General features: G+C 38.0%; 1 protein-coding gene across 5 annotated transcripts in view; it reads left to right on the top strand.

Annotated features, from left to right (window-relative positions):
- Positions 1–19,049, top strand: part of PDS5B (PDS5 cohesin associated factor B) — a 119,692-nt gene extending 100,643 nt beyond the window's left edge. For 2 of the 5 annotated variants that reach the window (XM_075139793.1, XM_075139797.1), the window contains 7 exons: positions 158–220; positions 2,952–3,097; positions 4,816–4,921; positions 11,509–11,951; positions 12,043–12,144; positions 15,001–15,142; positions 15,978–16,866. In XM_075139793.1, the coding sequence (XP_074995894.1) occupies positions 158–220; positions 2,952–3,097; positions 4,816–4,921; positions 11,509–11,951; positions 12,043–12,144; positions 15,001–15,142; positions 15,978–16,013 (1,038 nt within the window). In that variant the 3' untranslated portion in view covers positions 16,014–16,866. Of the gene's footprint in view, positions 1–157; positions 221–2,951; positions 3,098–4,815; positions 4,922–11,508; positions 11,952–12,042; positions 12,145–15,000; positions 15,143–15,977 lie in introns of all 5 variants that reach the window. The other 3 variants (XM_075139794.1, XM_075139796.1, XM_075139795.1) reach the window with 3 other exon arrangements.
- The last annotated feature ends 5,379 nt before the right edge of the window (positions 19,050–24,428 follow it).

The following is a 24,428-nucleotide window of genomic DNA, read 5'->3' as shown; positions in this document are numbered from 1 at the left end:
TCCCGCCCCCCTCAAGATATTGTTGTTCAGGTTTAAAATTTCAAAAGCATAAATGATGTAAAGAAAATCTTTCAGTAGTACCTTCAAAATGTATGTATCTTGTTCATTGATTATTGCTGTGATTCCCCCTCCCCCCCGCCTCCCTCCTTCTTTACAGAATTTCAGTAACACCAAAAATTATCTTCCTCCGGAAATGAAGTCTTTTTTCACTCCTGGAAAGGTATGTATTGGGGGTGGTGGTGTTTGTGGTTTTGCTTCTGGTGCTGTGTTTGCAGTTTTGGTTTGGTTTTTTCTGTGGTGTTTTTTTGTTTGTTTGTTTGCTTGGGTTTTTGGTTTTTTTTTGTTTTCTGGGTTTTTTTAGAGAAAACTAACATGTAGTTAATGAAATGCTTCAAGTTTAAGAAGATACATTGTTTCTGCCCAAAGGGTTTATATGCCAAAGGTTAGTAAACAGGTAGAGAGAAAGAGATGGGTAGAAAGGAAAAATGTTACTGTTTGTGCTGGGTTTGTGGTAATAGTAGGCAAAGCCTGTTATCTTTTTAAAAAGAGAGGGTCCAAAAAAACCCCACCATAATATTTGACAAGTTTACAAAATGGTTAACCTTTTTTTCTGCTGAAGACTACAGTATTGCATATGAAGTGACAGCTATGGAAAACTCTAATATAAATTATTTTTAAAATTACATAAATTAATCTTTGGCAAAGCTGAATACCATTTTACAGTATCTTAGAAGATAACTGACTGTTCTATGGTTATATTAATTTGTTCTTTCTAAGTACGCATTGTATTGAATGGCAATATTCTTTCTTCACTAAAGCTAAACCCAGGTACTCTTTAGAATAAAATTAAAATCTAGTGAAGGAAGAGAGAAATTTTGATTTTCATCTGGATTAATGTATCGTGTTATAGATTACAGGAGAACATTCATTTGCTACCTGGCAAAAGAAATAAAAGCACAGCATCCTCATTACCCTTAACTTTGCTAATGAAGCATTAGCTGCGAGCTGGTAACTTACTAGTAGAGGAGGAATGCAAGTCAGGAAAAAATGCATACATACAAACTTTCTGATTAGAAGTTGAAAGTCAACATTTATTGATTGGAATATATCATCACTGTAGTGCGCATTTGAGTATTTGAACTCCATGGAGTAGAGATTCACTTCTTACTGAAGATGCAGAAGTTTTTAAAAGGAGGTTGTGTGTCTTCCAATTTCTGATTAGTAGTCAATATTAAGTTCTCTCATCCAGTTTTTGATATAAAACTTTCTTGCTAGTTTGTCCCAAACTTTAACATATTAAAGTGTATTGTGACAATATTAAACGAGAAACGTGGTTTATGCTATCATGAAAAATCACACAATTACAGAATGTTTGAAGTTGGAAGGGACATCTAGTCCAAAGCCCCTGCTCTCTCAGACTTTCCTCATATGAGAAATGCTCCAGTCCCATCTTCATCTTAGTGGCCCTTTGCTGGACTGCCTCCGAGTTCCATATCTTTCATATACCCTAATTTGAAATTCTTTTGAATCCTAAGGTAGCTTTTATATTATTTTAAATTTCTAGTGCCAGGTACTCTAGCTCCTTTTTTGTTGTTCTGAAATTTTGTAACAAACAGCAGAGGTGTATTTGACCACCAAAAATTTTCATTTGCCTCACCATCGTGAGAGCAACGTGGAATGAGAGTGGTCTAGGGAGTCTTATTTTGCGGAATGGAAGACTAGTTTGAGTGGATGTTAGTGGGGTGGCTATAAGCAAGGAACAGTATCTGAAGGCAGCAAGGCTTTGAGTGTAGCTTCTGTGGTAAGGGAGGAACTGTTAGTGCAGGCCCTGTTAGTGTTAGTCCCTCCTTAGTAGGAAGTCCAGTCCAGTGTGTATTTGAACATCTCTCTGCTTTTGAGCTCTTTCTGTATTCGCTTATTGATTAACCTTAAGTTCTAAACTAATAGATGTAAGTTCTTAAACTGGATTTTGTTATCCAAGGTTTATTTTTGGAAAGGATATGCTGTTTTTCTTGTACTCAGTGCAGAATGAATCTTTGGTTTAAGTGTAAAATTCCCTCTGGCTATAAAAAGTATAACCAGCACATCCATGGTGCATGTCTCTGAAAAAGGAACACTCAAAGCTGCTATGATGTGCACGTTGAACTTTTTTTTAGCTGTCACTAACTTTAGACATGGCTAGAATCTAATATTGCAATAGAAGATGGATAATGAGAAATGTGGGGAATGGTCTTTAATTCAGTGTTTTTGTACATGGATGTTTGGCATAAAGCTGTATTCTCTTTAGGAGTAACTGAACTCTTTCAACTCTCAAAAGTTAGTATGAGCTGGAAGTATTTGGCATGTCTGAAAGATAATCCACTTAAAACAATAACCTGAAGCTCACCAGTGTTTGGGAATTTTGGCACCTATTAAAAGCCTAACGTATTTAAATCTGTGCATGAAGCATCAGAATCTTTTCCACAATACTTGATTTTTGAGGCTCCCGTTCATTCATTCATTCATAGCGTGGTTTGCCATTACAGCTAAGCCTTTGGCTTCTTTGCTGAAAGGGCTATCCTACTGCTGTTTCTGTTTTGCCAGCACAGATGCTTATCTGATCCAAATGGTGAGCTGGTTCAGGCAGCTAGATCAGCAGAAAGCAAACTGCACAAAAAGTCCTGAAGTGGCTTACTGCAAGGTCAGGTGAGCACCCAATACTGCCCATGAGAAGAGGACTTCTTCTCAAGGGTAGAGAGAAGAATACCATAGGCAGCTAGCTATTTGGTTACCGCTTTGTCAGCTTCCTTTTGGTGTCTGTTATAATTTTCACGTGAAAATGTTCATAGCTTTGTGTTAAAATTAAGATATTGATTGCAGAAAGTGAAGTCTGTGAATATTTTAAGCATAGTACATGTTAACAATATCTAAACGTGTAGCTTAAAATAAAGGAAATATATTTTTGGTTTCAGCCCAAAGCAGCCAATGTTCTTGGAGCAGTTAATAAGCCTCTTTCGTCAGCAGGCAAGCAGTCTCAATCCAAATCTTCACGAATGGAAACTGTAAGCAATGCCAGCAGCAGTTCAAATCCAAGCTCTCCAGGAAGGATCAAAGGGAGGTTGGTAGACAACAAAGGAGCTTTGATATTTCAAGTATTTGTAATGGAAACCTTGAATATTTCTATAATGTTTTCTAAGTAAGAAACAGAATTCTATTATCTTATTTTGAAGTAAGTTATAGTACCACATTGGTATAACTGAAACCATGAATTTGGCTTTCTAACCCCAGAAATAAATTTGCTTTAAAAAAAAAAAAAACAAAACCAAACTCAGAATCAAATCATATCCAGAGTTGGCTGTAGGAGGGAAGGAAAGCCTCATATGTTTATTTTATTTTATTTATATATGTATATACACACATATCCCCTATTTATATATGTATATACACACATGTATATATACGTGTGTGTATATGTGTGTATACATACATGCAGTTCCTAGGAACCTTGTGGCCTGCTGTAATGTTAACAACATGTCACAGATAGTGAGGACTGGTAGGCCATTGTGGTGATCTCATGTGACTTCCTCCTCTATAAATTTGTTCTGCATTTATAATATTTTTAAATGTAGTGCAGTGTTTTACAAGAAATACTTCTCAACTTCATGGAAAGTCCACAGAAAGGCTTCTTTCTTACAAGTCATGCAAGTTCACATGCCAAAATACATTATTGGCTAAGGACAGGTTGGAATCCAGATTCTTCTCTATATCCAGTGAAATGAATCTGAGACCAATACTATTTTACATCCAGTTCGTTTCAAAAAATGCTGCACTCACAGCCTAACATGTTCTGTCATCTTCATGATCTCCCAGTTCACCTAGGTTAAACTGATTAGTGTTTTGAGAGGAGATACCAAAGAAGAAGAAAAGTCCTCTGAAGTGATGGTAATGATTCAGTATGCATGGTATTTCCAATTCGGTGTGACTGAATATATACAGGCAAGCTTGCATCTGTTAAGACGATGTATAAAAACTGAGCTTCCGATTACATCACAGTTATTACAGATTTTATACTTGTAGGAGTGAGAACGTCTTTCTCAGTCTATGCAGTGCCCAGGCCAGGGAGTTAAGAATTTGTGTATTTGAATACCACTTTTCATTTCAGCACATAGCATATTTCTTTTCATTAAAAAACATGCCCTGTTATTTAAAAACGTTGCTTCTACCTACCCCAGGGCAGATGAAACGAAACGATTTTTATGTATTGGCTTTTATATATTACCTTTTATCTGTGGGTCTCAGTGTTTTACATATGCAGGAGGTATTATTGCCCACATTTACATATGTAGAAACTGAAATAAAAATTAAATTGCTGCCCTAAATAACAACAGAAAGCTGAGGGATGAACTGGTCTCTGAAATTTAAATCTGCTGTTTCATTGCCTAAACCTCACTATAGGAAAGTGTGCATCCTCTGGCTGGTCTGTCTGTGGGGATCTCTGATTGGTATATGAAAGTGTATGCAAATGTATACAAACGCACAGATCTCTTGTAACTTAGTAAGGCTCTTCTGTTTCAAAAAGCTGCTTGTCTTTCCCAGTGAAAAAAGAAAATCCAACTTGGCTTATATAAGATTGACACCTTTGTCCTGAGACTTAGGTGTTCTGGCTTGTGATATGTGGTGGCTATTGTAACCAGAGTTGAAAGTTTCTTTCTGCCAGATTGTTCCTGGTTTAGGCATAGATTTCTTCTGAAGATTCTTGTTCTTAATAAATATTTTTTTAAAACAATTGCCCACTGTATTATAATAATGAAGAAAATAAATGTTTATTGATTCTAGGCTTGACAGTACTGAAATGGACCACAGTGAAAATGAAGAATTCACACTGGCTTCGCCCTTACCAGGGAAGAAAACTGACAAAAGGGACGACTCTGATCTTGTAAGGGTGAGCTGTTTGGTTGCATTGCAGATACTTCATTTTAAGTCACCAAGACTTAAAATAAAAATTAATGTGATTTTTCTTGAATGATATCAAGTACATACACTGAAACATGAAACTGATTTGATGTTGTTTACAGTAGTTTACTACTGGAAAATGTATTTAGACTTGGATATGAAAATGCAATGAAAAAAAGGTTCAGTTTGTCTGTTTTTCATGTGTACGTTACATACATATATACCTATATATCATACTGACAACTCCTGTAAGCTTTCAAGATTACCAGTTATGATTTGCAGGATATTGGTAATATTGACCGGGGTAGATTCTGCTAGAGCTAGGTTGATGATAATTAGTCCACGATTTGTCTCATTCTCGAGATTGGTTGATGAAGCATTTGGAACATTGTTCAAGTTGATAGCTTCCTTGGACTTGTGTTCCCCAATATACAGTAGAGATTTTTTTTTGTATGTGTTCTTGATGTTTACTTGAAATATAGCTTTGGAAGAATTAATTGGATTAGTTTAAGAATGATCAAGTATACTGGAGTTTTGGGGGAGTGGTTTAACCTGCCTGAAATTTCAGATTGCCTTCTGAGGTTGTAAAAGTCTGTATCATATATGGTTTCTTGCTCGTAGCTAGCAAAGTGATAATAGCTCATTACAGTGTTGATGCATTATAATTCTTGCCTTTTTTTGTAGTCCTACAGTGGTGCTAAGGCATGTTCTCCTTTTCCAGCCAACTGTGTTTTCCTTTCAACAGCTGTAAGGAATAGAGGCTGTTTGTTCTCCTGCTTATTTAGAATACCAAGAGGGCATCATAATTTGACACTGGATTTAGAAGTTGAAGGAAGAGTTCCTTGAAGAATAGCCATATGGATTCTGTTTTCTTGCATGCAACTTGTATTGCAGTGAAGGCAGGAAAATGCTTGGTTCTGAATGCCAAGTATCACAAATAGAAGTTGCAGCATGATATTAAGGCTGTCTGTGCATAATATGATCTTCAACAGGCTTTTAGGGCAGAGTGAACTAGCTAACTGATGCTTATAGACCAATACAATCCCATAGGATGTAAAATAGTCTTAATGATTAACGAGCAAGTTGCCTATGCTGTTGGTAAACGAACTGTTGTGAGAACATTGAACCCCAAGGGTAGCAGAATGGTGTCATTGCTATGCTCTTTTATAGTGTCAGGATCATTCAGGAGAAATTACATGTGTCTATCTCAGAGAGAGATTTTAGTGAATGACCACTAACGAAGCCTGTCAGTGTTTAAGAGGCATTTGGACAATGCCCTTAATAACATGCTTTTACTTTTGGTCAGCCTGAAGTGGTCAGGCAGTTGGACTAGATGATCATTGTAGCTCCCTTTCAACTGAAAATATTCTACTCCTATTCCTATTCTATTCTAACTAAGGCTTTCAAGAGTGACAGGCCTTTGAAAGTGGTAGCCTTGTCCTTACTAATTCTTACTGATGGATTTACGTATTTCTGTAGATCAGTAATGCTAAAGGTTCCTTAATGAGGATATCAAAACTGTTTTGGACTCTCACTCAGATGCAGTGCTTTAATATGTTAATGAAATTATAAACAGGCTAAATATTGTCTCAAGCAGTATTTACACCTGTATCAGAATACAGAAAAATAAACCACCAAAGAAAATTATAATTATATTGTAATTCTAAGAGCAGTTCAAATAATAAGAATTTCACATACCACTAGTAAATTTCGGTTCTTTGTACCTTAATAACAGTTGGCAGTCTGTAAATTCTGTAGCATTTGGGATATGCATGAAAAAGTAATAATATAAACAAGATCAGATTTGTTACAATTGGATTTTCTAGAACGCATTAAGGATGTTCTCTATCTGATATCACTGCTGCTTTATTTTTTTGACTGTCTCTGACATTTCTCTATTCTCCCATTATGTCAGTCTGTTGCATTTTTTCTAGTTGCTTGGGACATAAGCTACGGACTAGTAAAAATGTCCTAAATTTTTGCTTGTCTTGAAGTGCAAATAGCCATCTTATGCTGTGATATCTTGTGGGAAAAGCAAACCGGCTTATAACAAAACCAGAAAAATCAGGAATCTCTTGTCAAAAAAAAAAAACATTCCTGATGCTTTCTGTATTGATATGTCACTTCAGCTGTAAACCTTGAAAAGTCTGAGAGTCCAAACAGCTGCTGGGATGCAATTCATGTTTAGAAGCATTAGGTTGAATTGGTAACTGACAAAGCTAAGTGATAAAGCCAATACAGTTTAGTATTTCAAGTACTTTTGAGGGCATTTGTATTTCACTTTGACTATGTAAGCAAGCTGCTTAAGGTCATTCATTCCAAACTCATTTTTGTTTTTTTTTTGAGCGGAGGAGCTCCATTGGGGCCCGGAAGGTCCATGTTTTAAAGACGTTTAGGATATTTCTCCAGATTACATCATTGAGTAACATGTCGGTTCTATGGTTGTGGGACACTGTTTAACCTGAGGGAGAGACTTGGTTACAACTACTTCCCTGGTAAAAGCAGCTGCAATGACAGATGTGCCCAAGCACTGCAAAAGCAAATAGAACAGGGAATAATGAGGATGTCACTGATCTAGATCAACAGTTTTGTCGCTGAAGTCATGAACTGGCAGATGTTATCATAGTTCAAACATTTTTCTTATTTTCTTCTAGTGTAATTCTTTGTACTTCAGTTTCTTTTAATTTTTTTCCTCCTATCCTTTCTAGCTTTTCTTTCTGCTTTCCTTGACCAGGGTTTATGGCTAAAGTGGAGACATGTATTTGTAAGCTGACTTCTATCTTATATCACAAGGGAGATGTGAAGGGGAAAAAAAAACATTCAAGCTGGTTTTAAGTGGCATAACTGTCATTATGTAGATTAAATTGCAATGTGACAAATACTAATAAATGAGTGTTTGTATGTGTTGAAATACAGTAATGTTAGTTTGAAATAAACATTAGTATAAAACTGTGAAATACTGTAAATATTTGAACTTCTGGATCATTTCATGGTTCAAAATGAAATAGTCATGGTCCCCATGAAATGGTAGGTAGGTGATTTCCTGCCCCCCCCCCACCCCACCCCGAGGTAGGTGTTGGTTGGGGCAATCCTTCTGGCCCTAATAGCTGCTTATTGAAATCTTTGCACTGTTTATGGCTCTTTACTGTGCACTTCAGAGAACTACAGCATAGAGAGGTGAAGAATCATAGAATCATCGAGTCCAACCGTTAACCTAGCATTGCCAAGTAAACCACGCCCCTAAGCACCACATCTACACATCTTTTAAATATCTCCAGGGATGGTGACTCAACCACTTCCCTGGGCAGCCTGTTCCAGTGCTTGACAACCCTTTCAGTGAAGAAATTTTTCCTACTATCCAGTCTAAACCTCCCTTGGCACAACTTGAGGCCATTTCCTCTCGTCCTATCGCTTGTTATTTGGGAGAAGAGACCGACACCCACCTTTCAGGTGTTCTAGAGCGCTTTCAGGTAGTTGTAGAGCATGGTAAGGTCTCCCCTCAGCCTCCTTTTCTCTAGGCTAAACAACCCCAGTTTCCTCAGCTGCTCCTCATGTGCTCTAGACCCTTCACCAGCTTCATTGCCCTTCTCTAGACACGCTCCAGCACCTCAATGTCTTTCTTGTAGTGAGGAGCCCAAAACTGAAGTATTTGAGGTGCGGCCTCACCAGTGCTGAGTACAGGGGCACGATCACCTCCCTGCTCCTGCTGGCCACACTATTTCTGATACAGGCCAGGATGCCGTTGGCCGCCTTGGCCACCTGGGCACACTGCCGGCTCATGTTCAGCCGGCTGGCGACCAGCACCCCCAGGTCCTTTTCCTCTGGGCAGCTTTCCAGCCACTCTTCCCCAAGCCTGTAGCGTTGCATGGGGTTGTTGTGACCCAAGTGCAGGACCTGGCACTGAGCCTTGTTGAATCTCATACAATTGAATCTCAGCCCATTGATTCACCCTGTCCAGATTGCTCTGCAGAGCCTTCCTACCCTCGAGCAGATCAACACTCCTGCCCAACTTGGTGTCATCTCCAAACTTACCGAGGGAGCACTCGATCCCCTTGTCCTGATCATTGATAATGATATTAAACAGAACTGGCCCCCAGTTGGGGGAGCCCTGGGGAATACCACTTGTGACCAGCCACCAACTGGATTTAACTCCATTCACCACAACCCTTTGGGCCTGGCCATCCAGCTAGTTTTTTACGCAGCAAGGAATATGCCTGTCCAAGCCATGAGCAGCCAGTTTCTCCAGGAGAATGCTGTGGGAAACAGTGTCAAAGGCTTTACTAAAGTCTAGGTAGACAATATCCACACCCTTTCCCTCATTCACTAAGGGGTCACGTTGTCATAGAAGAAGATCAGGTTAGTCAGGCAGGACCTGCCTTTCATAAACCCAAGCTGACTGGGCCTGATCACTTGGTTGTCCTCTATGTGCTGTGTGGTGGCACTCAAGATGATCTGCTCTATAACCTTCCCCAGCACCGAGGTCAAACTGACAGGCCTGTAGTTCCCTGGATCCTCCTTCTGGCCCTTCTTGTAAATGGGTGTCACATTTGCTAACTTCCAGTCAACTGGGACCTCCCTGGTTAGCCAGGACTGCTGATAAATGATAGAAAGTGGCTTGGTGAGCACTTCCACCAGCTCCCTCAGTACCCTTGGGTGGATCCCATCCAGCCCCATAGACTTGTCTGTGTCTGAGTGGTGTAGCAGGTTGGTAACCGTTTCCCCTTGGATTATGGGGGCTTCATTCTGCTCCCCGTCCCTGTCTTCCAGCTCAGGGAGGTGGGTACCCTGAGAACAACTGATATTACTATTAAAGACTGAAGCAAAGAAGGCATTAAGTACCTCATCCTTTTCCTCATCCTTTGTCACTGTGTTTCCCCCCGCATCCAATAAAGGATGGAGATTCTCCTTAGCCCTCCTTTTGTTGCTAGTGTATTTATAGAAGCATTTTTTTTATTGTCTTTTATGGCAGTAGCCAGATTAAGTTCTAGTTGGGCTTTGGCCCTTCTAATGCATAACCTCACAACATTCTTGTAGCCCTCCTGAGTTGCCTGCCCTTTCTTCCAAAGGTCATAAACTCTCCTTTTTTTTCCCTGAGTTCTGTAATAGTTTCTGTTCTGAAAGCTTATGATTCAGAAAAGGTTCTACCTTTCTTGATATGCTAGACGCATGGGATGCCATCCAGAGGGACCTGGATAAGCTTGAGAAGTGGGCCCCTGTGAACCTCTTGAAATTCAACAAGGCCAGGTGCAAGGTCCTGCACCTGACTCAGGACAATCCCCAGTATCAATACAGGCAAGGGGATGAAGGGATTGAGAGCAGCCCTGCAGAGAAGGACTTGGGGGTACTGGTGGATGAAAAATTGGACATGAGCCGGCAATTATGCGGTCGCAGCCCAGAAAGCCAACCGTATCCTGGGCTGCATCAAAAGAAGCGTGGCCAGCAGGTCAAGGCAGGTGATTCTGCCCCTCTACTCTGCGCTGGTGAGACCCCACCTGGAGTACTCCGTCCAGCTCTGGGGTCCCCATTACAAGACAGACATGGACCTGTTGGAGCAGGTCCAGAGGAGGGCCACAAAAAGTGGTCAGAGGAATGGAACATCTTTCCAATGATGAAAGGCTGAGAGAGCTGGGGTTGTTCAGCCTGGAGAAGAGAAGGCTCCAAGGAGACCTTATGGCAGCCTTTCAATATATAAATGAGGCTTATAAGAAAGGTTTTTTTACCAGGACCTGTAGTGACAGGGTAAGGGGCAATGGTTTTAAACTGAAAGAGGGTAGGTTTAGATTGGACATAAGGAAGAAATTTTTTATGGTGAGGGTGGTAGGACACTGGAACAGGTTGCCCAGAGAAGTTGTGGATGCCCCATCATTGGAAGTGTTTAAGGTCAAGTTGGACAGGGCTTTGAGCAATCTGATCTAGTGGAAGATGTCCCTGCCTATGGCTGGGGGTCAGACTAGATGATCTTTGAAGGTCCCTTCCAACCGAAACTGCTCTGTGATTCTTTTAAGGGTTGGGTGGGGTTTTTTGCTGTACAGAGCAAATGTTGAGTCTTAGTGCAGCTCTGACAGCAGTGCTTTGGAATTAGCTACCACTGATTCCTATGCTTCCATTCTTCAATTATAAATTCAGGTTGCCCACCATCTTCTGTATTAGTGCCTTACCATTGCCAGCATGGGAGCCAGGCATAAGCACCCTGCAGGTCACAACAGAGCTGAAGCCACAAGTTGACAATTCCCATCCTCTGTATCTATATATTTTCCTATTGATAAAAATGCAATTATGGATGTTCTAGCCAATTGTGTTTGCCACAGCTGAGGATACAAATGAGGAAGACCTTACGCACTTCAGGGTTTTAACTGCTCAACTTTCTCTCTTGTCTGGAATTTTATATGTATGTATGTGTTTATGCTTTTGCAAAGGTTTTTGAAACGGATATGGTAGACAATCTTAGTAGATAAGTTGTGTAACTTGAAGACTCTTTGTCTTGTTGGGGGACGAGTTTCTGTAGCTTTTGCGTACATGACAGTTTAATATGGCAGTTTAATTTTTTAATTAAAAGATGTAATCTTACCTTTTCAGTCAGAGATGGAGAAGCCTAGAGGAAGGAAGAAAGCAGCTATAACAGATTCAGAAGAGAAACTAAGCATAGATGACCTGAATAAACTGGGTCAAGAGCAGAAACTTAGAGGTAGTCAACGGGGAAGGAAGAGACCTGCAGTTGTTTCAGAATCTGATGAAACACAATGGCAAGAGGAAAAAAGGCTAAAAGAAGATGTAATAGAAAGTGAGGATGAACAGAACAGTCCACCAAAGAAAGGGAGAAGAGGACGCCCTCCCAAAGCAAATAATGGGGGAACACCAAAGGAAGAACCAGTAGCAAAGTCATCAAAACGGAGCAAAAAAAAACAAACGCCAGCAGCTGCAGCAGAAGAGGAGGAGGAGGAGGAAGAGAGGCAGACGGAAAACATTGAACAAAAACCAAAAGGCAGGCAAAATAGGACACCGAAAAGAACACCGCAAAGGTAAGTCTGTCTTCTTGTAAGCTGCATCTTTTTTATCCTTGGACATTAGTTATAATTTGATACTTTGCAATTTGGGTCTTCCTCAAAACAGAGCAGAATCATCTGAAACTAGTACAGTTGAATCAGCACAGTCTACGCCACAGAAAAGACGAGGAAGGCCATCAAAAACACCACCATCACAGCAAAAAAAAGTGTAAGTGGTGAATATTTTCTAAATTTGTGTTTAGTGAAAATTAAAAATATGCCTCTGTGCGCCCAAACAATCATTTACTGAAAATATTTCAGAATACTTTAATTGACAGTTAAGAAAATAAATTGTCATTGTTATTTCTAAAATGTTTTCCCTAGCTGCTTCTCCTAGAGCATCTCAAACCAGAGCAAGAGGCTACGAGTAAGTTTAATGTGCTCAGGTAGCATATACGTAGCTTTGCTCTTCTAGGAGAAAACTCAATAAAGCACATGAGGGCCTTGAAGATAGGGCTTTATTAGGACCTCAAGGAACTAAAAGTGCTCCCGTTTGTTTTGGATAGGGAGGAAGAATCAAATTGTTATTGTGGTGAAAGAGTATTGTGGAGAATAAGTTTATTCTGATTCTCCTTAAATTAATGTTCACTTACTTTCTAATTTGTGGCTGCCTTATTATCCACTTCATTTGTTTCCAAATGAATAAAATGTGGTACAACCCATGAAGGCTCTTGAAAATTCTGAGGCGTATTAAGCTCCAAAATAAAGGTAAACTCTGTGGCTAGCTTCATTTTCTTGTGCCTACTGTAGGACACTACAGGTATCTCTACCTTTTCTGTACATGTACATGCAATGTATGTAAAGCAGAAGTGTACAAGTAGACGGGACTTACTGGCCTGCTGTTTTTTGGGGGGTTTTGTTTGTTTGTTTTTCCCCCCATACCAGAGATCTTTGCCTGAACAAGCTTGTACCCTCAATTCAAATTTTAGTTTCACACTGGATCGCGTGTTCTGGCATTTTGCACGCACAATATCCCGACCTTTCCAGTGTTCTGTTTCCCTACCTCGGGTCAGACCTCTCCTGCTCATTTACTCTGTAACCAGAAACACAGGTCCCAACACTGTCTTGGTTATTACAGAAGTCACTGCTACATGTGCAGTGGAACAAGAGTTGGAAGCTGCTACTGCTATGCAGAGAAGACATGCCAACAGGTTCTTGTTGGGTGATATGCTATGTGGCATTTGTCAAAGATGCCCTTTAGTAAATACTTAGTAGCTTCTGATTCACTTCTCAGTGAAATCAGTGAACTCAGTGTTTCTTTACCCTGTTTTAAACAGAAAGTAAACTGTATCTGTACACATGATCAGTAACAGACATAGCTCTTGTTCATGTGTGCGTACATTGTTCCTGGCATGAGAAGCCCAAGTAAGTTTTTTCAGAGTTGTTTGGTCTATTCCAGATTTAATCCAAAAAAATATTGTGTGTATTTTTTATTTTTTGTGACCAGACCACCCAAATTTTGACTGTCCTTTTTCCAAATCTGCAAGAAAAAGGTGAGACTGCAGTAATTCCTCAGTCTTCAAAGCAGATTGTAGCCAGACCTTTCTCCCTTTTCTACATACATATCTACAGCAGTTTTACTGAAGGGAGTTGACAGACTGAGCAGCACGTGTACCACAAGATAGAATATATTTAATCCAAATGCTTAAAGCTTTCTGGGCTCCTTGGGGATGGATTTGGCATAAGAATTTGGGATTTTACCTATGATGCGATAGTGTATAACCTATTTCAGATAGCTAATTGGGTTACCAATTAGCGCATGTGAACTGGCTTATTTTTGTAATATGTGAAAAGATGCACCTAGCTTGTGAATAATTCTGTTTCTTTTTCAATTCTGTTGCTTCTATCAGTCATGGAAGGCTTGAGTTGGGCTAATTTGTATTGTTTCTTAAAGGATGTCATGTTGGTTGGTTGGTGCTGAAACCCCTACTATACTATAATTACTATATGCAATTCAGACATTTCATTTTGTACAGATTTTAGTGTGGTTCTCAGGACTGAAAATTCCTACCACATGTGTGGTTTGATGCTGTCAGAAGACAATTGTTTTGGATCTGTATGCCCCCAGTGGGGATTGAAGTGTGTTTGTTGTCTGCCTGGAACAGAGTTTCTGGTTTAATTTAATCTGAAAAGTCACCTAGTTTGGGTGCGCCAAGACAGCTTTGTGAATCAAACCAACGTGCAGTAAGCAGGATGATTCAGTGATTGGATTCTGAACTGTGCTAATGACCCAAACCAAAATGGAAATGTGGGTGCAGCTGTGTAGGTGTAGGTTTGAATACATATCTAGTTGGCTTTTTTTTCTTTTTTTAAGGCATGGGGGGTACTAGTTCTTATTTTAAGCAAATGGGTGCTTTTTGCTTGTGATTCAGCTCCCGTAACTAACAAAGACAATTTAAGATATTGTTGACTGATTGTTCTTGATTATCCTGATTAAGGTATTGTTATCCTGATTATCCCTAGCTCTTAGCATGAGCTAGCTTGGAAGATTTGCATTTAGTTTCATTATAGTGTTAATTTCATAAATAGCAATATGGGTTCTTCTAGGTCTGTAAAAATATAGATGCAGTTATTCAAATTTTGTTGTGTATAAACTCATATAAAAATAGAGTACATCTATTAATGGAATTGAATAGAAGGGAAAAAAAATCCCAAGTATTCAGTCTCTGGCTGTTTGGCTTTTCTTGTTCACTGGTTACTGTTGTGTCAGCTCTCTTCGGCCTGTATCCTGGCACTGAAGAGAGAAATCTCTCTTGTCTATAGATGCAAAAATTGTTCAACTTTGTACTCGTAGCCCTCTATTCTGGAAGCATTTGGTTTTCAAATGCTGTTGTCCAGCCTCCTAGTTTCACTTCTTCTATTCCGTGTATGGATGAACTGGATAGATATATAAGGTAGACGTATTATACAACATGAAATTTTAAGGCTGCTGTTCTTGTAAAGTAGAATGTTGGCTCTCACACGGTTTATACATGTGCAGACCCATATACTGTGAAACTGATCTTTATTTTTCTTTTGATTGTAGCCGTGCAGGACGTTCCAAACAAGCAGCCAGTAAAGAGAATGAATCTAGTGAAGAGATGGATGTATTTCAGAGTGGTTCACCTGTCAGTGATGATATTCCCCAGGAAGAAGTAATGGAAGAAGAGGAAGTTTCCACAATCAATGTAAGGGAAATGCCTGAGATTTTCTTTGTGAGTCTTTGTGGTGTCCTCTGTGTATTGATGTTCAGAGAATGACTTTTCCTGTTCTTAGAACTTAACCTTCCTCCTTGAAAATGAATGAAGTGGTTGTCAAGTGCCACTGTTGCATAGTGGCACTGCACTGTAATTTCCCAGAGAAGCTGCATTTCTTAGAAAATGTCAGTTTTTGTTAAGTATCTTAAATTTTCTGTTCTGTATAGCGTTTGTTATCTGTCTGCCTGAGTTGTGTAGTACCTCATGGGAATTATTTTCCAGGTAACTCATGCCCATTCTTCTCAATTGGATTATAATAGTGAATAATGTTTCTTTATACAAAACAGGAACACAAAATGAACAGTATTGGAAAATAAGTATGGAATCTTGGAGCAGAATCCTAAACCAATTTCTTCCTCTTACCAGCATACACAAATATATTAAAATAAGTTTATTTTTATATTTGTTTCATACAAATACGTTAGTAATGTTAGTAATAACACTAAAAATGTAACTGTGAATGCCTTCACACTTTTGGACATATCTGATGATTTGGAGCATCTGAGTGTATGAAAACTCTGAAAAACAAAACTAGATTATTTTTGAATAGTTGAAGGACGCAGGCTCGGTAACATCAAAGAAAGTTATGTCCTGGTCATTGACTGAGACTTGTACCTGTGATAAAATCAGTAATGAATGACACTGTATACAGTTACTCAAACATTATTGTGAGAGTGAGCATTTTTTTCCATTATAAAATATATTTATTCTTGATTTTTTCAAAACTTTAGTGTAAAAATGTTTAAAATACTTTTTCTCCAAACAGGTCCGTCGCAGAACTTCCAAAAGGGAAAGGCGATGAGCGAGCATGTAGTTATCAGCCTTCCAGGTGAAAGCTTTGAAGAATGCTTTTAATATAAAGCTTGAGACTGAATGAAGCTGTTAGTGCATAAATGGGGTTGCTGAAAAAAAGACAAAATCTATTTTACTTTTACTGCCCCTGCATTTGCAGTCCCTAGGTCACAAGCTTTAGCCACACACATGTTGATATCATTAACTGTGGATTTTTGTGAAGTGTAATGTGCGCTGGCTTTGTAGACATATGAACTAAAGAAGAAACCTGTAAATAGTTCTTTTTTTAATGTTTCTGACTTCTAAAGTGCTTGTATAGCTTTTATCTGCGGCTTTAAACTGACAGTACCCCACTGTTTATTGGATCTATTGATTTAAAAAAGAACAGAGTTTGTTGAAAATTGATCTCAAGCAATATCTGTCAGTGTTCGTATTTGTACTCTTGTTGACATTTAACTGTGAAAAAAAAAAAATCAGTTGAACAAATAGTGCCACTTTCTTTTGCCACTATTTGTTGAGAAGAAGAAGAAAGAAAAACGGTCTTTGTTTCCTTTATGAATCTAACCTAGTGTTTACCTTTAGGCACCTACCTATCATCAGAGGTGCTAAATTACTTTCTTTTACAGTTGAACAATGTTGGATAGAGTAATACAAGAGATGCAAATTGTGAAAGAAGTTGTTTGACTTGTTTTACACCTCAGTATTGATGCCAGACTTTTCTGGACTTCTAGTGGCATTGAAAATTCAAAAAGGATTTAAAATATTTTAATTTTAAAAGTGTGTTATTAAATAATGTACTGAATACCCTACCCATTTTATCTTCCCCATCAGTTTTTATTAATCTACTGTATCAATAAAATTCTGTAACTGAGTTTTTAATAGTCTAGTATGTTAATGTGTATAGATATTTCCTTCTGAACATGAAGTTCACAAAGAGCAAATTATTACTACATTATAATATGAAATCTGATATATAAACATTAGTGAAAATACAGTTCTTATTACAATGTAAAGTTAATCACAAAGAAAAATTTTATTGATGCAGTGTGTCTTTATAAAGCTGTTCTTGAGAGCCAAGTGTTTTGTATTTTATAGTGAAGTTGCATGTTTATGAAAAATGTGCTGAAAATGGGATGTAATGTTTTTTTGGAAACTCGTATCTAGCAGTAGTATATGGTAGGTTGCTTTATGAGAGAACCTTTTATTGAGAGTTTATTGTACCGTTTTGTTTTGGTTTTGTTTTTTGAGCCAAATTTTTTTGGTATGAAGAGCTAAGTTTTTGTTGAATAACCAGCTGTTGATTCTTGCAGTCAAGGTATTCAAGATTTGAATGAAGCTCCATTTTTATTTTGTGCTACCATAGAGAGGTTGTTGTTTTTGGTTTTTTTTTTTAGGTATAATCTGAAAAAAATAGAAACAAAATACTTAAAGAAGTACCCTGTATGCAGATTTACAGTTTACAAACTGTGTCTTTGAACCAAAATGTATAGGTTACTACACTATGCTTAGCCAAGCACATATTATTTCAGGTGCTGTTCTCCCTCTGGTTCCCTACGTGTGAAAAAATCAGTTTCTAACTTAGGAAAATTTTATGTCATTGAATAATGGAGCGTTTTCATATAATCCATTCAATAAATAAGTTATAGTTGCAAGATGGCCTGTAAAGATAAGAGGAAAGGATAATACTAAACCACGGATTTACCGATTTCCAAACTATAAGATCACTAGGAAAGAAACCTTTAGAATTTTTTCATTATGCATTGGTTTTTTTTTTTTGTTACCAATGGAAAAAGATATTATAAACAATTCGATTATTCTGCCTCAGCTTAACTTCCCCCCTGCCCTCCAGTATTCAGCTTTTCAACACTTAAATGTATAGATATGGGGGAAATGCTGCTTAAAAAGGCAATTATGGTTGATTTGAATTGACTTTGAAATAGTTGGCACAATGGAACTGGCTTACTTAATGCTTCAGCAGTGCAAATGCAAGTTGTTGGGGTTTTTTTTATGGTATAAAATGATTGAAAGCTAGCTTTATATTTTCCTCTTTGACAGAATTGCACTGAAAACATTTATGGAAGATGTACCTTTAAGTCCATTTTATACAAAAATATGAAAAATTGATGCTGAAACTGCTGCAGACTCTTGAGGCTTTATGGGCATAAACATGGTTAGGTTAAACTTCATTGAATATTGATGCACATTATGATCAGTAATGTTTAATGTAAATTTAAACTATAGTTTTGCAATTTAAAATGTTGATTTCTTGGGTTATAATGTGTAATTCATTATTTCTTGAGAAATAGGCACAGCAAATATTTCATTCTTATATTCAAACCTCTTCTAAGTTCATTCTCATCTCATAAAGAAAATGAATATTTTATGTACTAACATTTTGAGATCTGCGTACAGTAGCTACAGTAGAATATAATTATGTATAAAAGATAAATTGCTAACATTCAGTTAGCATGCTCTTCTGCAATGATAATGTTACGTTTATAAAAATGTACTGTATTACATTAAAAGATCAAATTGAACTCACTGTAACAAGTTCCAGTATGAAATTTTTATGAGATTACCGAAGTATCTTGCTGTACTTTGCAGCAAATTAAGCTTATTTGTGTTACATTTCCTTTTCTTGCTGCAGTGCAACAGGAAACTTTCAGTGATCTGTAGTTCATATGTAAAATGCAAACAGTGATTGTAATCTTGATACTAGTGTTTAAGAATAATTCACTCTGATTCCAGAAGCATGGGATTTTTTACTTGTTACCAACTGAGATAATTAATATTTAGGGCTAGCTAATCCACTAACAGGAAGGAAACATGGAATTGCTTGAGAGTTGTAGTGCGAGTACACCTCTTCCACTTAGGATAATCTAGAATCCTGTATAACTATACTTGACTCTGCCAATTGACTTTATTTTCTAGCAAAATTGAACCCTTTTTCAAATATTTTGACATTTGCTGTTTTGACATTTTGATCTATGTGAACAAAAGCATTAGAATTTACAAAAAAGCATTCATATTAAAGACATTTCCACTGAAAATGAATATGCCCAATTTGTGAGTGACTTGCAAAAAACTTACACTTCAAGATTAAATACTTCATTCTGGCATGGCATTTGTCATCTGATATTCTAAAAAAAAGCCACCACGAAACTTAACATAGAGATGTGTGTGCAGTTTTCTTGCTTTTTTTTTTTTCCACATACGTAGGTTTTGACAGATTATCAAAGTCTGCTTTTGTGAAAACACACAATAGGTTTTGGATCCTGCAAGTTTACATCCCTGTGGTTCTGTGGGGTTAGTTCTTAAAAGCATTCATCCTATGCAAATACAAGTACAAAACCAAGAACGTTGATAGGTTTGAATATTCTAAGACTTGTGCACACAGGGCATGTAATGGAAAGAGCATACATATATCTTAAAATTGTATAACCCAGACATACAAAATTCTGAGTTTGTGGATGGAAATATTTTTTAAATTTGTGTTTAAATATATTTTTTTTTTATATATATATATGTATTGTAGAGATTGGTACATCTCTACCTCATCGAGGTAGGTGCAGTACATATTTTACGAAGAATTTTTTGAAGAAACACATTCAGGCATACCACCGTGTTTGTCCAAGGCAGTGTGTCTACAAACACATGATTAAGAAGAATTCTAGATGGCCATCCTGCTAGTCTGATGGCTCTATGAGGACCAAAATGATAAAATTCACCTGAGCAAGACCCTCTGTCCAGTCCTCCATCAGGAGGAGTAGAAGAACCTGAATGCATTCTTGTTTCCTGTTACGCTCACAGACTGCCATTCCAGTCTTTGCATCTTTGTTGGATATTGCCTTTACAAAAGATACTTACTAATTTAGGTGCAATTTCCTAACGCTGACAGAAGTAGACCTCCTGCTGTGTCAGCAGGTTTGTCCAACATACTTAGGACACCTGCTTCATTACGTACAGTACAGCTTCTGGTATTTTGTTGCTAATGGAAAAGTAAGAAGCTCAATGTTGGCAACTGGGATAGAAATACAGAAAAAACCCCACCCAATTTGCTTTAAAGTTCTTCAGATTCTGCGGTCTAAAAGATCTGACCTCTGCACGAGTTCACCAAGTGCCATTATATTTGTATAGGCAGGATAAACGTAGTATCATACTGTGTGTATGCAGTAACGAAAAGGTTTCACACTTGCATTTTTTTCAGTGCCTCACTACAGTCATGATGTGGTTTTTAGTAGCGCTTTCATTTCTGTAATGAGGATGTATATTGTATATTCCTTTGAGATAGCAGCGTCATATCATATCTATGTAAGAAGGAAGAAAGTCTCTCAAATACAGATTTCTACCCCTCCAAATCAGTATTTTAGTAATCATGTGATAAGTTGAAATTAGTTTTAAAACATAGTTTCTTTGGAGGACGGATAACATCTTATAAGGTGTTTTATTTGGCTAGCGGTGTTTTTGATGCTTGTATCCTACCTCACATATGTAGACACAAAGGAACGCAGTATCTTGAAAATCAAAGCAGTATTATTGAATACGCTGCTGTTTACTTGGCATTAATTTTATTATTAAAAAAAAATTGCAGTTCTGAACAGATTCAAAGTGCTGAAGGTTTTAGATATTAGGTTCTGTAAGTATGTTCTGTCAGTATTGTTGCATTTTATTAATTTTCTATAGATAGAAAACAATTGCTCAAATTATGACATGCAGTATAAAAGAGCTTAGTAACAATCTAAGTAGAGGTAACTTCTGTTGGTATTATAATAGAAAAAAATGCATTAGAATGAAACATTCTAGCCCTAAAAAGCTTTTTCTTTAATATGTTGAGAAGACATGCTGATAATGTAAAACAGCTTTCTTCTAAAGTCACGGAACCTTGCAATAGTCTGGTTTGGAACAGCTGGCTTTTTTGGTAGATATATTTTAAGCTTACAGGTTTCTGTGTTCCTTGTAGTATGTTTATATTCAGCAAAATTAAATTCTTGTAAACTAAAGATATTTTGAAGAACAGAAGAGTTTTTAATCCATATTTAATAAAACAATAAGGTGTTCATTTTAAGCAGTGAGTTTTTTTTTTATAGGCGTATCTATAGATGCAGTAACATGTTACATGAATCTGATGTACATCACCATTTCTCTGGAACCTTTGACCTACGACGTACTGAAAGGCAGTAGAAACTGCCTTTGTGTTTTCCCCAAAAGGCAGTTACTGTTGTCCTTCAATAAACATTTTAAAAGATAAGAGCTAGAGGAGGAAGGGAGAGAAAAATGATGGGTTTATTTACCTTCTATTTATCTTCTGCTATATTCTATGTGGCTTAGGTGATGGAAAAACAATGGTGTGTGGAGGTGTGTTGGGTGAAAGGTGGAATGTTAGAAATGAGTTATTAATTTGAAAGGTGCTAGAGAGATGAGTCAAGGGTAGGGAATCAACAGATAAGTGAGACGGGAAAGCCGTTACTCGATACCAGATGACCAGTGATAGGAGTCTTCTATTCATGATGAAAGCCTAGATGAGGGAAGCTAAGTTAGTGATGATGATATTATCATTATTTATTTAAGAGAGGAGAACTGAGGATATGTTCCTTTTTTTGATTTGGAGGAAGAGGTTGGAGTGTTGAAATATATGTAAAAAATTGCATAGAATTGAGACTAGTGCCCAGAGTGTGTTTGTGGAAGGAGGGTGATAGCTGCTACTGAGGTCAAATGTCATTAGTAAGGGATTTGGAATAGTTAGGTAAAAGAGGATTCTAACCTCCATAGGGAGGAAGATAAGGTTAAGGCAGCATCCATTTAAATGCAACACTAAAAATGAGGCAAAAGAGGCCAAGATATAAGCCATTTGGAAACAAGAGCTCTCAAAGCTGCCTAATAGCAACACTCTTTACAGGTGCACACTGCAGATAGCAATATATAACCATCGGTAATGATGTCTCCTACAGTGCCTCTCATTAAATCTTTCAACGTGACTTCTTAGTGGCTTTTTGTGAAACCCTGAGGACCCAGTCTTTTCTACTAATTTCAGTATACCTTCTTAGCAGCCTAGGATGGTTCTCCTCTTCCCTTACATACATATGCCCTCTCCTAGGGAACAATGTGTGTCTTATGCCCAGGCATTGCTGCTTTTCATTCCCTTCAGTGGGCCCAACCAGCCAGGTTTCCGAATCTTTCTCGTTTCTGACATGAGTTCTTCACTGAGAGGGTGGTCGATCACTGGAACGGGTTCCCCAGGGAAGTGGTCACGGTATCAAGCTTGTCGGAGTTCAAGGAGCGTCTGGATGACACTCTTAGTCATACGGTTTAGTTTTAGGTAGTCCTGGGAGGAGCAGGGAGTTGGCCTCTGTGATCTTTATGGGTCCCTTCCAACTTGAGAGATTCTGTGATTAAAAATGCAGCCATCGTGCTGCTTGTTTCACAGCCATCAAGTTGTGAAACAAAAGCAGTCATCAGACTACTACCCAACTGCAGTGCATATTGGAAAAGGTGCGTATCGGTTCTGTAGTTGAACTAGAGAACTAGTAGTTGAACTGCTCCTACCTTTTGATATCTTATCCCAATATCTAGTGAACCAAGCTCCTTCCAAGGTTATAGTACTTCTCCAAAATTGTGAAGCTGTCTTCTAGTGTTTGGCCTGCATTATCCAATGAAATGGCAAGTAAGGACTCCCGTGAAGCATAAATAGCCAACTCTGTGCTCCCGGATACAAAACAGAGTGTAAACCAAAAGGAGGAATAATTTGGAGGGATTTGGACAGAAGTTCGGTTCACTTCTTTCTGTTTGTGTTAGGGAAGAAGCAAGTCTTTGGTAGGAATGTGAAAGAAAATGAAGATTATTGCAGCAGGGGAGATCGAGTTTTGCCAAACCATTTTCTTGTATTCATGGAAGAAACAGGAAAAGTTACTCATAAAATATGTATTACTTCAGCAACTTCTAATTATTATGTATTTGGGTACTATCCCGACAAATGTGTGACAACGGGTTATGTTACACTTAATTCTGCATGGGATAGTATTTTAATCTCTGCAAAGATCTAAAAATTACTTTTGTTTTCTTCTACCTAAGCTGCTCTGCTACTTGTATTGTGTATTTTTTTTATAACTTTGGTATTTAATATCGGATCAGCATCCATTGTCTGCTTTCCATTTTTGTATTTATGCAAAATAAGGAAGTGAGAGATGGCTGTAACACAGAACTAGTGTCACTTAGTGCTATCATATTTAGTTTAGATAAAATGCTTGATGTATCAGGAGAACAATTTAAATCCATACTTAATTCATTAATTTGTTCAAAACTTGTGATTCTACCTCTCAGTTTTTATGCTACTACTTGATGTTGAATTTGGAACATAGTTTTTTTTTGTCTTGTTTTCTTTTATGCAAGTTGGGCTAAAAGAGCCAACTATGATCTGCCTAAAGAAAGAAAATATTAACAGTATAGAATATGTAGCGTGTTGCTGCTACATACCGGAGCCTTCACCACAGAAAAATCCTGTATGTTGTTTAGCCTCAAACACTTGTTTTCAGTTTAAACCAGTTATTTCTTTTGGAGCCTGTGGAGTTGTAAAACAGCTTTCAACAGTCAGGGCCTTCCTTCTGTTTGATACACATACACTTACACATATGTTGTTTATATATATACAAATACTTGGTATAAAGCAGCAAAATGACGGTGGAGCTTTGAAATATTGTCTATATAGCATACATAGAATTCCAAAACTTTTGTCTCTGACTAAATATATGCACATTTACTGAAAGAACTTACTGCTTAAGGTTGGAGAATGTTTTTGCAGTCTTCAGGGAGCTATACTACTCCGTTCTCCTTCACGTGCTGTGTATGTTTGTATGGACAGTGTGCCTAATGCCATGTTTGTTTCTTTAAATTTCCTGATGAAATAGCTTTTTGTGTGCCACTTTTCTACTATATGGTCTGTTGTCTTGTTAGCAACTGATTCAGTCTTAAGACTGACTTAATAGGCTTTATTGAAGAAGGTCTTCTGTCGTCCTGACCCTACAGGGGCTCTTGTTTGAGTGGGGAACAGTTTTTAGGTGAAGTTCAGTCTTTTTACCTCCATACTAAGAGAGAAAGGGACATGTTTCAAAAATTACTCTAGAAAAGAACCACTTTTTCAGGTCCCTTTGCAGATCTAGGCGGGCCTGGGCACCGGGCCTGCTGGGGACAGACGGAGTTCAGCTGTCTCACAGGGGGGAAAGGATTCTCGCGTATGAGTTGGCGGGGCTCATCGAGAGGGCTTTAAACTAGGTTCGAAGGGGGAAGAGGATAAAATCAGGCTCACTAGAGAAGAGCCTAGGGACCGCACGCCATTGTCGGGGGAGAAATCGGTAGCCCAGCTCAAGCGCATCTACACCAATGCACGCACCATGGGCGGCAAACAGGAGGAGCTGGAAGCCATTGTGCAGCG

The sequence above is a fragment of the Calonectris borealis genome, chromosome 1 (genome assembly GCF_964195595.1).
Source record: "Calonectris borealis chromosome 1, bCalBor7.hap1.2, whole genome shotgun sequence".
Lineage (NCBI taxonomy): Eukaryota > Metazoa > Chordata > Aves > Procellariiformes > Procellariidae > Calonectris > Calonectris borealis.
The sequence above is the reverse complement of the archived record's forward strand: the minus strand, read 5'-3'. Positions and strand labels throughout refer to the sequence as shown.